The sequence below is a fragment of the Apium graveolens genome, chromosome 2 (assembly GCF_009905375.1).
Source record: "Apium graveolens cultivar Ventura chromosome 2, ASM990537v1, whole genome shotgun sequence".
NCBI lineage: Eukaryota > Viridiplantae > Streptophyta > Magnoliopsida > Apiales > Apiaceae > Apium > Apium graveolens.
Window position 1 is genome coordinate 318730301 of NC_133648.1, and position 14475 is coordinate 318744775.

Below are 14475 nucleotides of genomic sequence, written 5' to 3' on the forward strand. Positions count from 1 at the left end.
CTCAAGTCAGTTAATGTTATTCATTTTTCTTTATTATTGTCTCCAGCAAATCGAATGTGTAGTATTTTAAATCTAAAAAGCATGTCAAAAGGTTGATTCTTATGATTGGCAATGTTGCTCCATGCTTGGTTGATTCTTTCATCCGCGATAATGCTGCAGCAACAAGATCATTGGAAGAATCATAAGCAACTAGAATAATCTGTGGCTAAATCAAATAGAGAAGTGCATTACTTCAATAAAATTTATAGAAAAGAAAGTTTAACTCGAGTAAGAACTCGATCATTTGGGCGTGAAAGCAAGAAATTGAAATCAAAGCAGCAGCTTGGCACCACCATCCACAATCAAATTATGTCCAGTGATAAACTGAGAATCTTGAGAAGCTAAGAATAAAACAGCATTTGCTATATCCTTTGCTTTCATTGCTCCAAAACCCTTTAAGTCCATGATACCCTCAAAAAAATTCTCACACTCTTTCATGCCAAGTTTCATTTCACTGCAGGAAAGCGGTGTCACCACACCCCCTGGTGATATGCAGTTGACGCGTATCCCATACTGTCCCAGCCCTTTACTTGCAGACTTCACTAACCCCACCACCGCGTGCTTGGACATTACATAGTCAGTGAACTGTACCAACCCCTGTGAAGCCGCCAGACTCCCCGTGCACACTATGCTCCCTCCCTTCACGCCCCCTTCTACCATGACACGTGCTGCATGCTTCACACAAGCTGCCATACCACGAGTGTTGATTGCAAAGAGCCGGTCACTGGCATCTAGATTAAAATCAAGAATGGTTTGAGCCCATTCCCCAGTTTTGCCAACCCCTGCATTGCTAAACATGATTTCAAGCTTCCCGAAAGTTTCAACTGTTGAGTCTATTAGTGCCTTCACTTGGTCCTCACTGCTCACATCACAATGCATGTACCTGCATTGTTCACCAATTGATTTAGCTACGTTCTGGCCTAATGTATCTTGAATGTCTGCTATCACGATGGCCCGTGCCCCGTGTTCTGCAAAGAGACGGGCCGTGGCCTCCCCTATACCGCTCGCGCCACCTGTGATTATGGCTACCTTGCCTTCAAGTCTTTTGTGTTGAGAAAAGTTAGTTGTTTCTGTCATAATTCTAGTTCTCTGCTTTGATGCTTTACCATGCAATAGCATCCATCATATATATAGTGATAGCTAGTACACTGAAGACAACTAGATCAATAATGGTGTCACTCGTTCAATAATGCACCACTAGTTTCTTCTGTCTTGCAATTAAAACATGGTTGAAGCATTTTTAGTGTCTGGAGCTTCTCTAAGCTAGGCACCTAAAGAAGAAGAAAAATGTGCTTCATATGCATTGAAACCAAATGGGCACCAAACGGAGAAAAATTGGGCAGCTAATCATTCTCTATATATACATGATTTCCCCATTCTTAGTGTTTGGCGTTTCATAAGTTAGGCACCTAATGGAGAAAAATTGAGCTTCAAAAGCATCGGAACCAAATTGGCAGTTAAATATGTTGAAATGTTCATCACTAGATCAGTGTTGCAATAATTTTCATATAGTAAATATTTACTTTTAATAAATGACTAGTACCTTGCCCATGCTAAGCACATGAAACAATAACTCATTCATTTTAATTATTAAAATTATAAAATTTTAAGCAAATTATGAACTTGATAATTTTAAAAACTAAACGGTTCATTCATAAAAGTTGAAAGTACATTAAAATTACTATTTTTACCAAATAAAACTAACTAACACCATAATACTCTAAAAAAGATCTAGTCTTAAAAATAAAATTCCACTATTAATATCTCCGATTTCAGAATATTAAATATCCATAGTTTTTCTTTGTTGAACTTATGCCTCCTTATTCACCTACAAATTTTCTGCAATTAAGAGTTTAAAAAAATAAATTGTAGAACAACTACATAACTATATATATTATATTTGAATTACTTTTTTATTATCTTCACTTTTAACAACGTTTGAGGCAATAAAGACCGAACTTCCTGAAAGAGATGTGTCCTAAGTCCACTCATGTATGAGGATTTAGGAATAACTTTTATATAATCTGTTTTGATTTCATTAATATTAATAAAAAACTTGTATTATTTTTTATTGCGGGCTCTATCTATTTTAAGTGTTTAAATAAGATATACCACAGTTTAGAGTAAAGTTTTTTAATGGATTGTGATGAGATCATAATAATGAGACCTAAAAGATGATAACTCTAAACTTAAATAGTTCTCGGTCGTAGGATTACTAACTGGTAATTAATAATCCGCAAAGATCGGTACATACTATGCTTGCTTCATTATGAAGGCTGTCTGTTCTCATAGACATTTGTGTGGTGATACTAAAGCTACTATGTAGGTGCTTATTATAGAATAAGTTCACTGAACATGACTCACAGCTAAACAACTGATGGAGTTCACTTATGTGTCAGTAGTTGTTCACATAGTGATAGTTGCACAAGTATCCTTAGACTTGAGCTCATCATAGTCATCTTGTGTACACTGAACTATACTTTGGTTTAGTTCTTAGTCTCCAGGAACAATTATAAGGGCTCTACTGGCCGTGTCTTGTGCCTTTCCCACCTACAAATTCATGTCATAATTAGTTGTTGTATACCCTACAAGAAAAACGACTATTTACTACTAGCGTTTTGGTAGGAAATGGCCCAAATCTGATAGGAAAAGGGGTCAATTGCTAATATATATTTAACCATTCCTACCTCATTTTAACCATTCCTACCTCATCCTCAACCATATCGTCAGTGAGTCTGCAATACAAGCTTGATGCTCGAATAAGGATGGGAAAAGAAGATAACCATTCAAGGGCATCCGTGGTGACGATGTCGCCCATTCCCACCATGAAATGGACTGCGAGTATTGGTATAGTTGTGCATATACTCGTCCATTGTTGGTACTATCCATTTGTTAACGCATTTCGCCTCAAATATAACTGATCGAACTATTTTTTTCATCTGAAATTAGGAAGAAGATATGTTTATTATTATTAACTTTCGCAGCATAGCTCTCATACTTAAAATCAAGTAATCTTCCGTCCCTCTCAATTCTTTAAATATGAGAGGGATGGTTCGGCACGCATTTTGTTGGAAAAACTTAGAGAAGAAAAGACACCTACATTTTGCAGAGAACTTGTACTGCTATTTTTACTTACTTTTATTCTTCTTCTAAAACTCAAGGTAAACTAGCCATTATATAGGCTTTACAAACATATTAAAACTAACTATTACTAAAACTAACCACTACTAATTAATGGGTAAATTACATGTCCATAATTTACTCCATAACTCCACTACTCCACTACCCCACTACTAAACAATTCTAAATTAATATTTTTCTCTAATAATTAATCTATTGCTAAATATCTAATAATTAAATAAACAAATAATTAATAACTAAATTTAAGATTATTCCAACATTCACCCCATAATCTTAAATTTACGAAGCACTTTCTCTTCGCCTGTGATGCACTTCTCACCACCATCAATTTTGATGCACTATCTCATCAAAAACACTTTGGAGCACTTTCTCTCCACAACTCTAAAATAAAATTTCTTTCATGGCCTCTTGAGCCATGATATCTTTCTCATTATTTCCCCCGCTCATGTTCCTCCTTCATTTTTATTCTTGCTTCTCTTTTCCTTTTCCACGTACCATTTCATCTTGATATTTCACTAAATATATATGGAGAAATTTTTTAATGCCATTTGAAATCTCAGATAAATACTTAATATATATATATATATATATAAATGTATGTATTTCTCAGAGTCTCACAAGCCTTAGAACATATAGCTCTGATACCAATGTTGGAAAAACTTAGAGAAGAAAAGACACCTACATTTTGCAGAGAACTTGTACTGCTATTTTTACTTACTTTTATTCTTCTTCTAAAACTCAAGGTAAACTAGCCATTATATAGGCTTTACAAACATATTAAAACTAACTATTACTAAAACTAACCACTACTAATTAATGGGTAAATTACATGTCCATAATTTACTCCATAACTCCACTACTCCACTACCCCACTACTAAACAATTCTAAATTAATATTTTTCTCTAATAATTAATCTATTGCTAAATATCTAATAATTAAATAAACAAATAATTAATAACTAAATTTAAGATTATTCCAACACATTTTGCATTTTAAGAGTCTTGTATTTCAGACTTTGAAAATAATTTCTATTTGTTGCCAAAAAAATGTGAATGATCATTCCCACATAAATGAAATGATGGAGCATATATATAAAGTAAATCATCTTACAGAGGTATCCGGAATGACATACCAGAAGAGACATTGTAACCTTGTTGTCGAAGCAACCGAAAGCAAAGAGCTACAAAGTGCAGGTCATTCATGTTGGTACCTCCGCAGAGCTCATGATACATATCATTCATGCATTTTAATGCCGCCTCAATCTCAGCTTCAAAATGATAAGCCAATCCAAGTCGTTGAATATCATCAATCAACTTAAGCTGTTGTTGAGCCTGAGAAGCAGCTTCCAGTAGCATCTTCTTCACTTCTGCCTTCAGTACTTCAATTTTTTGCACTGTGTCCTCATCAGGCGTCTACAGCAAGGCAAGTACATCAAATATTATGTGATCATTCGTGGTATTACAACAAAACAAATATTAGTTAAGCATGCATGGTAAGAGATACTGATATTTACCGCGTGATCAGGGGTATTATATGCAAGAAAATGGTCACCCCAAACGCAGGGATGATAATTTGACGAGCGACGAACAATGTCAGGCTCGGCTGCCTTGGGTGGTGGAGGACCTGCAGAAGCCTGAACAAACACAGACATACTGATAGTTGGAATCACTTGTACCAATACTATATCAGGAAAATATCAATGAGAGAATGTGCACTACTACTGATCAGTATAACATGTATTTATACTAGTTCTTTCATATAATTGTACTTAAGTTCGTTATTACATTAGTTGCCGTAATGTGACTATTCGATGCATGTTACAGCAGAAAAGATCCATTATTTTACTTGCCAATATAGATCCATGCACTTACAGCAGGTCATCTTGGGTGTGCTTAGCGGGCAGCCCATTATTTTTGAAAAGATTGCAAAGTTCTTTTTCTTATAGCAATCTTTGTACTCACTGCAAGAAAACAGGACAAAACCGACCGTCAAAAACGGTTGGTTAAGAGGCAACACGGTCGGTTAAAATAGTCATAACCGACCACAGGGCACGGTCGGTTTTATCCTGGTCGGTTATGACTTTTGGTTGGGTTTAACCCTCATAACCGACCAACATAGTGGTCGGTTAAGTGTCTGGGCATTTTATTCAAATGTGGGGTCAGTGTACATGGCAACACGTATGACCGACTGTTAGGTGGTCGGTTATGTCTGTTTTTAAAAAGTTGACTGGAAGTCATAACCGACCGTGGTCAAAGTGTGCACATCGGTCGGTTTTATTTTAGAAGCTAATTTAAATGTCATAACCGACCCTCTTAAAACCAACCACCCTCTGAAGGAGACGGTCGGTTTTATGAAGAAGATGGCCGGTTATGTCACCTGACGGTCGGTTTTCGGGGTTTTGTAATGGTCAAAAGTGGTCGGTTATGCCTATTGTCGGACGGTTTTAAGGTCTAATTTTAAAAAAAAATTGCATGTTTTTCTGCAGTCCCTATACAAAACCAAATCAAACAACCAAACAACCAAACAATATTCACAACCAAACAATATTCACAACCAAATCTCCAATCCAATCAGTAACCTATACTACTCAAAATTATTTCACCAAACTAGTAAATTTAATGATTAAACAATAGTAATTAAATCCAACGAAATCATTTACAAACTTCGATAATCGGAGGATCAAACCATATCATTACATAATAAGCAATCTTAAATAACCGACAAAGTATCAAACCATAACAACGTATTAAATTTACATCCCATATCCATCAAAGTAGCAAATTACAATAGTCTTAAAATCGATCAATGTAAACTAATCCGACAAATCAACATCGGATGATCCACCGCCATCACCGCCGCCATCATCAAAGTCCTCATCCTCGGACGTGTAATCCTTATCGACTTCCATAGCACGCCGATTGTTTTCCTAGATACACAAATTTAATTAAACTAGTTAAAAAGAAGAAACAAAATTTACACGTGAATGAAAACAAATAAATAAACAAGAAGGTCAATAATTATACCTCCGCAACACGAGCTTCCGTCTTTTGGATGATATCTTCAATCAAGGAGCCCACGATATGCACGATCTCGACACCTATAAGGTTATTCCATTGTAACCTTTGGCTAGGATCGGAGGATGGATCCGAGGCCTCGAGAGCGGTACGTGCGAATGTAGCTATCTCCGCATCGGAAAGTTGGCGAGCAAACCGATTTGGCTTAGCACGGATCTCCGTAAGCACAATCCTCACAATGACAAGATATACATTGTCGGGGATGACTTCACGTTGTCTCACAGCGGATGAGGATGAGCCGGCTTCATTCCGTGTGGAATCTCGGTACCGGGTAGCAAGTGTAGGCAAGAGATCGGTGGCCCGAGCATTGGGGAACCCCACCACATAATTCTTTTTCGGCCTTGTACCTTGGGGGACCTCCAAGGCTTCCATCCACCAATCCCACGGCTCATCCCGATCACCCGTTTGTGTAACCTCCACGGGCATGCGCTCGAGAATGGTGGCATATCGTTCCTATAAATTCATTTAAAACTATTAACGATGCATTTAAAATCAAATAAAAATGCATATAAAATCACATATAAAAATGCATTTAAAATCACATAAATACATATAAAATCACATATTAACGATGCATTTAAAATCACATAAAAATGCATATAAAATCACATATAAAAATGGATTTAAAATCACATAAATACATATAAAATTACATATTAACGATGCATTTAAAATCACATAAAAATGCATATAAATTCACATAAAAATACATTTAAAATTACATGAAAATACATATAAATTCACTTATTAAAGATGCATTTAAAATCACATAAAATGGTCATAAAATCACATAAAAATGCATTTAAAATCACATGAAAATACATATAAATTCACTTATTAAAGATGCATTTAAAATCACATAAAATGGTCATAAAATCCCATAAAAATGCATTTAAAATCAAATGAAAATACATATAAATTCACTTATTAAATATGCATTTAAAATCACATAAAATAGTCATAAAATCACATAAAAATGCATTTAAAATCACATGAAATTACATATAAATTCACTTATTAAAGATGCATTTAAAATCCCATAAAATGGTCATAAAATCATCACATATAAATTCACTTATTAAAGATGCATTTAAAATCACATAAATGGTCATAAAATCACATAAAATGCATTTACCGCAATACGCATGGCGGCCGGTGTAGTGTAGACGGGATTTTCCGGATCGGATCCAACTTTCCTATGACATTTATCCCACACCTCGAGTTTCGTCAGCTTTTTCTTGTTTTTGTTCGTCATTACCTTTCAAAATATTAAACAAACTTATATTAAATATGTATGTGTGTGAGATGGAATATAATAATATGGTGAACGTGTATGTATGTGTGTGTGATGGAATATAATAATATTACCTCCCGAACTTTATTGAATGACCTTGCACCGACACTATGCAATCTTTCAACTTGTTGTCGGTTGGCGGATCCAACCGATGACCGGTGCAAGTGTCTTTCGTTCTTCTCCCAATACTCCAAAAGGTCCTTCCAAAAAGGAACAGACCAATAAGGCGGCTTCAAAGATAACTTGCTCACGCCCTCCTCCCTTGCTTTTCGCTCCACCCTCTTCTTAAGCTCGTTCAAAGTCCTTTTTATCGTCACTTTAATGTGATCTTCCACAATTTTTCGGGCCTTTGAACGGCTTTGCCCCTTAAGATGCCTATAATATTGCTAAAATTACAAAAAAAAAGAAAACAAAGATAAATGCATCATAAAATCAAGAAATAAATGACAATTACAAAAAAAAATTGAATTTTAACTTACTTGAAACTCCTCAACTCTTGCATTCAACCAACCCGGGTGACGTTCTTCGATATCGGTATAAGCGTAACGCCCAAAGGCCACTTCTCCCGAATCATAGCCAAAAGCGTGAAAGATGATTTGGGGCTCCTTCGTGAATTAAACGCCATTGAATCGAAGCTTTTTAGTGAATTAAGTCGGTTTTGAGTGTAATAGAGAGATAGAGAGAATAGAGAGAATAGAGAGATAGAGAAAGAAAGAGAGAAAATAAAAAAGTAAACCATTTTTTTATTTATAACAGACTTAAAACCGACCGCCTGGTCGGTCGGTTTTATCCTTGAACCCTGTGCAGCATGCAAAACGACGTTGTTTTGCTAAAGGCGGGGTTTTTAATTTTTTACCAAAAAAACAGTATTTTTTATGTGGTCGGCTATGAACCAAAGTGGTCGTTTTTGTACAGTTTAATTTTTTAATTATTTTTTAATTTTGGGGTTTAGGGGTTAAACACCCCTAAATTTTACAAAAAATCTTATTAAAACATGATTATTATGATTTAAATAGCCTAATTTTTGGTACATTTGCTCGTTTATACCGTATCAGTCCATCCATACGGTTCGATCGTGTGTATTTCATAATTTTTATTTTTTATTAATTATTTCAATTTTTTAATCAAAATTGCTAATTTTCTTATAAAACGTATTTGTAATCGTTCAAATGTGCTAATTTTTTGTGCATTAACATATTTTGACATGAAGTTAACATCCGTATGGTTCAATCGTTAAAAATAAATTTTAAAATTATATTTATAGTATCGAATGGTAAGTTCAACTTATTCTGTCTACAGAATGCCGACATACTTACTGAAATAATTATATTTCATATGATTTGGATTATAATATTTTTTAAATAGCCTAAGTTTTGGTACATTTGTTCGTTTTCACCGCGTCAATCTATCCATACGGTTCGATCATGTGTATTTTATATTTTTCATTTTTTTAATTTTTAATTAAATTTGCTAATTTTCTTATAAAAACGTAATGGTACTCGTTAAAATGTGCTAATTTTTTGTGCATAAGCATATTTTGACATGAATTTAACATCCGTACGGTTCGATCGTTAAAAATACCTTTTAAAATTATACTTTTCACATTGAATTCATTTTTTTTAATTAAATTTGTTAATTTACTTATAAAAACGTAATGGTACTCGTTCAAAAGTGCTAATTTTTTGTGCATAAGCATATTTTGACATGAAGTTACCATCCGTACGGTTTGATCGTTGAAAATAAGTATTAGAAATATACTTTGACCAAGACTGCTAAAACCGACCGAGTTTAAATGTACAAAGTGGTCGAATTTATTTCAGAAGCCAATTTAATTCTTATAACCGACCACCTTAAAACCGACCACCCCTTTATCAAGAAGGTGGTCGGTTTTAGGCAAGGAGGCGGTCGGTTTTCTGGGAAATATTATGGTCAAATATTATGATTTTTTGGCCCTAACCGGACGTAAACGCATAAAAATTTAGCATTAAAACCAAAAATTCACAAACCCATTAAAAATTTACTATAACTTATAAATAAAGTATCCTAATCATTACAAAATTTACAAAAAATCATCTTTAAAATACAAATGACGTTATTCAAAATCGTCAAAACCATCATCATCTTCGTCATCATCATCATTCTCATTGTCACCTTCACTTATTTCTTCTTCTCCTTCATTTTCATCTTCGTCATCCTTATCTTCTACATCATCTTCTTCGTCTTCTTCGTCTTCTTCTTTTTCTTCACGCCGAATAAACGGTATTTGTCCATATTGTGCAAAATCGACAAAGAGCGAAAACGAGGTCGATGCATTAGATCTATCTTCCTGAAAAGCGTCCTCTATATCATTTTGCGCAACGATAGATTCATCAATTGGGCGACTTTTAGATTTGACCACCGTATATATTTTTGCTTTTGGATCCAATACACTAGGAGCATAATATACTTGTGAGGCTTGACTAGCTAAAATAAAAATCTCATTTGACTTCAATCTTGAAGTCATATCAATTGTAATCACACGATTCTTATCAATCCTCACACCATTACCAACACTATCAAACCATATACATTTGAACAAATATACATGATTGCATCCTTGATAAATAAGTCTAATAATTTCTTGTAGTTGACCATAATAATCAAGATTATTTCCGTGCAAATTTCCTTTAACAACAATACCAGAACCGGATGCAGATTTTGTTGAAAATTTATATCCATTAACTTGACAAGTCTCAAAAGTCATAACTTTTAATACCGGCCCTTCAAGTAAGTCCCTAAAACGAGGTCCTTCCACCTCATCTTTATCAACCTAAAAATAATTCAAATCGATGAGATGTTGTAATTATAAGAATTAAAAAAAAAACAAATCATGCAAATTAAAAATAGATAAATACCTTTTGTTTAAACCAAGTTTTAAATCGACTTTTGACAATACGATCTAAATCTTGAGGTGTTATTTCCGGGCTTTGTCGCATAACACGATCTTGGTACTTCCTAAAATATAAACAAAAATTAACAAAAATCATGCATGTGTCATTAACAAAAATTATTACGCATATTTTTTAAAGTAAAATTTTGGTACCTTAGATTAGGTTGAACTTCAGGAGAGTTTAAAAGAACATATTCTTCCACTAACTCTCGTTCATCATCACTCATGTATCGAGTTCCTTCCTTTCCAAGAGATTGAATTGGATATTTGAATACTTCTAAATTCTCGGAATTTTGCACATCAAACAAAACCTCGTTACGACGTACCTTATTATGGATCATGTCAGAGGAAAAATAAAAGGAACAAATATTAAGAATCTCCTCCATATATCGTTCGACAATTGACCCCTCAACCCTTGCTTTATTACCGACTTTTTGTTTTAATTTGCCCAACAAATGCTCAATCGGATACATCCAATGCCAATAAGCAGGTCCAGCAAGTCTAATTTCTTCGGCTAAATGTACAACCAAGTGTTCCATCGAATCAAACCAACTTTAAGGAAAAATAATTTCCAACAAACACAACGCTTTGATAACCGATTTTTCCATTATTTCCAAGTCGGTTTTTGTAACCACGGATGAACATAAATTTTGGAAAAACTTAGAAATTGCCGTGATTGCATCGGCAATAGGCGCCGGTAAAAGTTCACGAATTGCGAGAGGCAATAATTTTTGAAGAAAAATATGACAATCGTGCGATTTGAATCCATAAAATGTACACTCCTCAATATTGCAACAATGTGATATATTTGAAGAATAACCATCCGGAAGTTTTAGTGAACTAATCCATTCACATAAAAGTTTATGTTGTTTTCTAGTAAGGGAATAAGGTGCTTTAGGTGACTTTCCTTTTTCATCGATCCACAAATGTGGTAACACCCCAAAATGCTTGCAATCCGCTCTTGCTTTTTATGATCTTTTGACTTTGCCGCATTGACAATAGTAAAAAAAATATTTTCAAAAACATTTTTTCCCGTATGCATGATGTCAATTGAATATCGTAAATTATGTGATGACCAATAAGGGAGTTCGTAAAAGATTGGGACATGAGTCCAATGATGCTCTTCCCCGTATCCGACACTCCTTGCCTTCGAATTAGTCTTTCAGGGTGGTGGAAAAACTAAACCATCAAGCAATTCCTTAACACCCTCACTGGACAAACGACCACGAAACAATCTTCTTTCTTCATTATCAAACAAATTACTTTTTTGACAGAGTGGATCATTTGATTCAAGGAATATTCGGTTCGTGCCATAGAAACTACATTTTCCACAATATTTTAATTGAAACCCTTGCACGCTTCCAAGACACACTTGACATCCCATCTTTCATTTGCCCGACCACCCACTTATCATACTTATAGCGGGATAGTCACTAATTATCCACATAATACCCGCTCTCATTGTAAAATTTTGTTTCAAAGATTGGTCGTATGTCTTTACCCCGGTATTCCACAATATCTTCAATTCATCGATGAGAGGCCTTAGACAAACATTAATATCTTTTCCAATACTATGTGGACCCGGAACTATATCGGTCATGAACATATAAGGTTTTTTCATACATATCGATGGTGGAAGATTGTAGACAACTATTACCACGGGCCACACACTATATGTTTTTTTCCCGGTATGGCCAAAAGGGTTGAAACCATCGGTCGCAAGACCGAGCCTTATGTTACGAATCTCTTGAGCAAATGAAGGATACCGACGGTCAAAATTTTTCCACTCTTCTCTATCCGCGGGATGACTTATTTCTCCATCTTTTACATCTCTATTTTTGTACCATCTCATGTGATCGGATGTATGTGCCGACATATATAAGCGTTGTAATCGAGGGATCAAAGGGAAGTGTCTTAAGATTTTTTTTGCTATTTTTTTACCATCTTTCCTAGAAACATCCTGATAACGATCTTCATCACATATATCACACACAACTTTATCCTTGTCATCTCCATAAAATAACATACAATCATTGTCACATAAATCAATTTTTTCATATTCAACCCTCAAATCCTTCATAATTTTTTTCATCGCATAATAACTTTCGGGTAATGTATGTTTTTTTGGTAACACATCCGTAAGAAGTTTAAGCAAACTATCAAAAGCTTTATTACTACAATGCGAGTTATTTTTGAATTCCAATAATTTGGTGGTAAAGCTTAATCCTGTGTACTTTGTATTGCTGGGATAAATAGGTGCTCCATTTTCAAAAATAATCTCGTACAATTTTTTAGCACTATTATTTGGAGCTTCTTCTACATTCATAGTTCCCGTATCCGTAGTTTCATAAAATTGAAAACACGCGCTAATTTTACACGCAAGTATACGTGTTCGCAAGTAATATAAAATTCTTTCTAGTTCGTTCCCATAGAGACTGGTTAGGTTAAGTTCAATTTATGCACTTATGCAACAATGGTATGGTTATTATTCAATGCTAAGATAATAACAAGTTGAGATTGTTTATACTACGATTAACTAAGTGATTATACTAAATAACATTAACTAAGAGAATAAAGGTTGAATTACTTATACGAGACAAACATGGAATTCTAACTTCATTACTACTTCATTCAAAGTCATTGTTCTTAAACTTAGCATGCAATGATGATGACAACTAATCAGATAACACGAAACTAGTAAACGCCAACTTTCGTTGCACGAATACCCTACTACCAAACATCCACAAAAGAGATAGAAGCTGAATAGACACCAATTATATTGAGACCCTATATGTCTATAGAATTTGACAACATAACATTTTGATGTGCAAGTTAACTATCATGATTACATAGCACAAGTAAGATGGTTAAAATTACCTACGAATCATGCATAACAAATACATGAACATATGCTAGCATGGCAAGTTCTAAACCCCTATATTCACTTTCGCTTCAATAGAGATTAACACGCTATCTTATAAGTTCGCGACGCTCATAAGATGAATAAGCACAACCAATACTAGGATATCATACAATCACCACACACTAAGATATTGAAATAAATTAAGTATTGAAATTCATAAGTAAATCCGCTAGAACCCCACGATAACGATTAGCCCATAACTGAACTCATCATCACCGTGGGTTCCGATGAAAGCATGGTATAATAAACTAAGTCTTTATAAACTGAATAAATGATCAAAATACGATCACAAGAGTAATAGGTTCAACAAACAAGAAAACTAGCATCCAAGATTACAACTCAATCAAAGAATCACGAGTATAAACAAGCTTTTCTTCTCCTTTGTTGTATTTGTGCTCCTAGGTCTTCTCCTTAGTCTCTGTTATGAAAATCATCTTTAGATAGTCTTTATATAGCAGCCTATTCAGAAGAGAAGTCCTGAAAATCAATCTTCTACTTGAATCAAGAATCTTCAGAATCGACCTGGCGCGGCCGCGCGCTATCCCAGCGCGGCCGCGCTGACCTTTTGGAAAAAAAAATTATTTCTTCTTTTCTTGCCTTCTCTTGCTGGTTTCTTCGCGCACTTTGACCGAGGCTCCATTCCTAACACTCTTCAAACATAAAATCATGTAAGATCCATTCCTGCATTCGATTATGCCTTGAAATGCAAAACACTATAAAAACACATCAAATACACAAATAACTTGAGTACAAAACACCAATTTGAGCCTTTATAGAGCATTCTAAGTGGATATAAATGCCACTTAAACACACATACAACTTTTATTTTCAATACTATTGGCAACACTTTGTAACCATTTGCTATGGGCTCTTAAACTTATCTGTGTGGGTAAATCACAGATGAGACACATGGAGTTTTTTGTAGTGTTTGGTGCTCTCGGCACTAACTAGTATCAGTGTTGTGAGTATATGAGCATGTATCTGGGGTATGAGGTATGATTAAGATCATGATCATTTTGTTTGTTTGTGAAAATGTTTTATACATTTCATTTTATCCTTCTTGTGAATAACCGA

The 14475-nt window shown here is 34.6% G+C and overlaps 2 protein-coding genes across 7 annotated transcripts; both read right to left on the reverse strand.

Annotated features, from left to right (window-relative positions):
* Positions 1-4: 4 nt before the first annotated feature.
* Positions 5-2929, reverse strand: LOC141708950 ((+)-cis,trans-nepetalactol synthase NEPS2-like). Of its 6 annotated transcripts, none has more exons than XM_074512808.1 (2): positions 264-1767; positions 5-153 (listed from the first exon to the last, which is right to left on the reverse strand). In XM_074512808.1, the coding sequence occupies exon 1, from the start codon at positions 1156-1158 to the stop codon at positions 310-312; it is 849 nt and encodes a 282-aa protein (XP_074368909.1). In that variant the 5' UTR covers positions 1159-1767; the 3' UTR covers positions 5-153; positions 264-309. The 6 variants fall into 6 exon arrangements, with proteins under 6 accessions (XP_074368909.1, XP_074368914.1, XP_074368912.1 ...); XM_074512813.1 differs by lacking the exon at positions 5-153 and adding an exon at positions 2747-2929 and having other exon boundaries at positions 162-1310; XM_074512811.1 differs by lacking the exon at positions 5-153 and adding an exon at positions 2747-2929 and having other exon boundaries at positions 162-2589.
* LOC141708951 (sesquiterpene synthase Cop-like) lies at positions 2212-4909 on the reverse strand. The gene is made up of 3 exons (XM_074512814.1): positions 4695-4909; positions 4314-4593; positions 2212-2978 (listed from the first exon to the last, which is right to left on the reverse strand). Exons 1-3 carry the CDS (start codon positions 4830-4832, stop codon positions 2947-2949), a joined length of 450 nt encoding a protein of 149 aa, XP_074368915.1. The 5' UTR covers positions 4833-4909; the 3' UTR covers positions 2212-2946.
* Positions 4910-14475: the final 9566 nt, after the last annotated feature.

Coding starts and splice junctions, on each gene's coding strand:
- LOC141708950 (XM_074512808.1), bottom strand. CDS start 1,158: ATGCTATTGCATGGTAAAGCATCAAAGCAGAGAACTAGAATTATGACA.
- LOC141708951 (XM_074512814.1), bottom strand. CDS start 4,832: ATGTCTGTGTTTGTTCAGGCTTCTGCAGGTCCTCCACCACCCAAGGCA. Junction 4,594..4,694: donor ATAATACCCCTGATCACGCG/GTAAATATCAGT, acceptor GCCTTGCTGTAG/ACGCCTGATGAGGACACAGT. Junction 2,979..4,313: donor AGGTTACAATGTCTCTTCTG/GTATGTCATTCC, acceptor TCCTAATTTCAG/ATGAAAAAAATAGTTCGATC.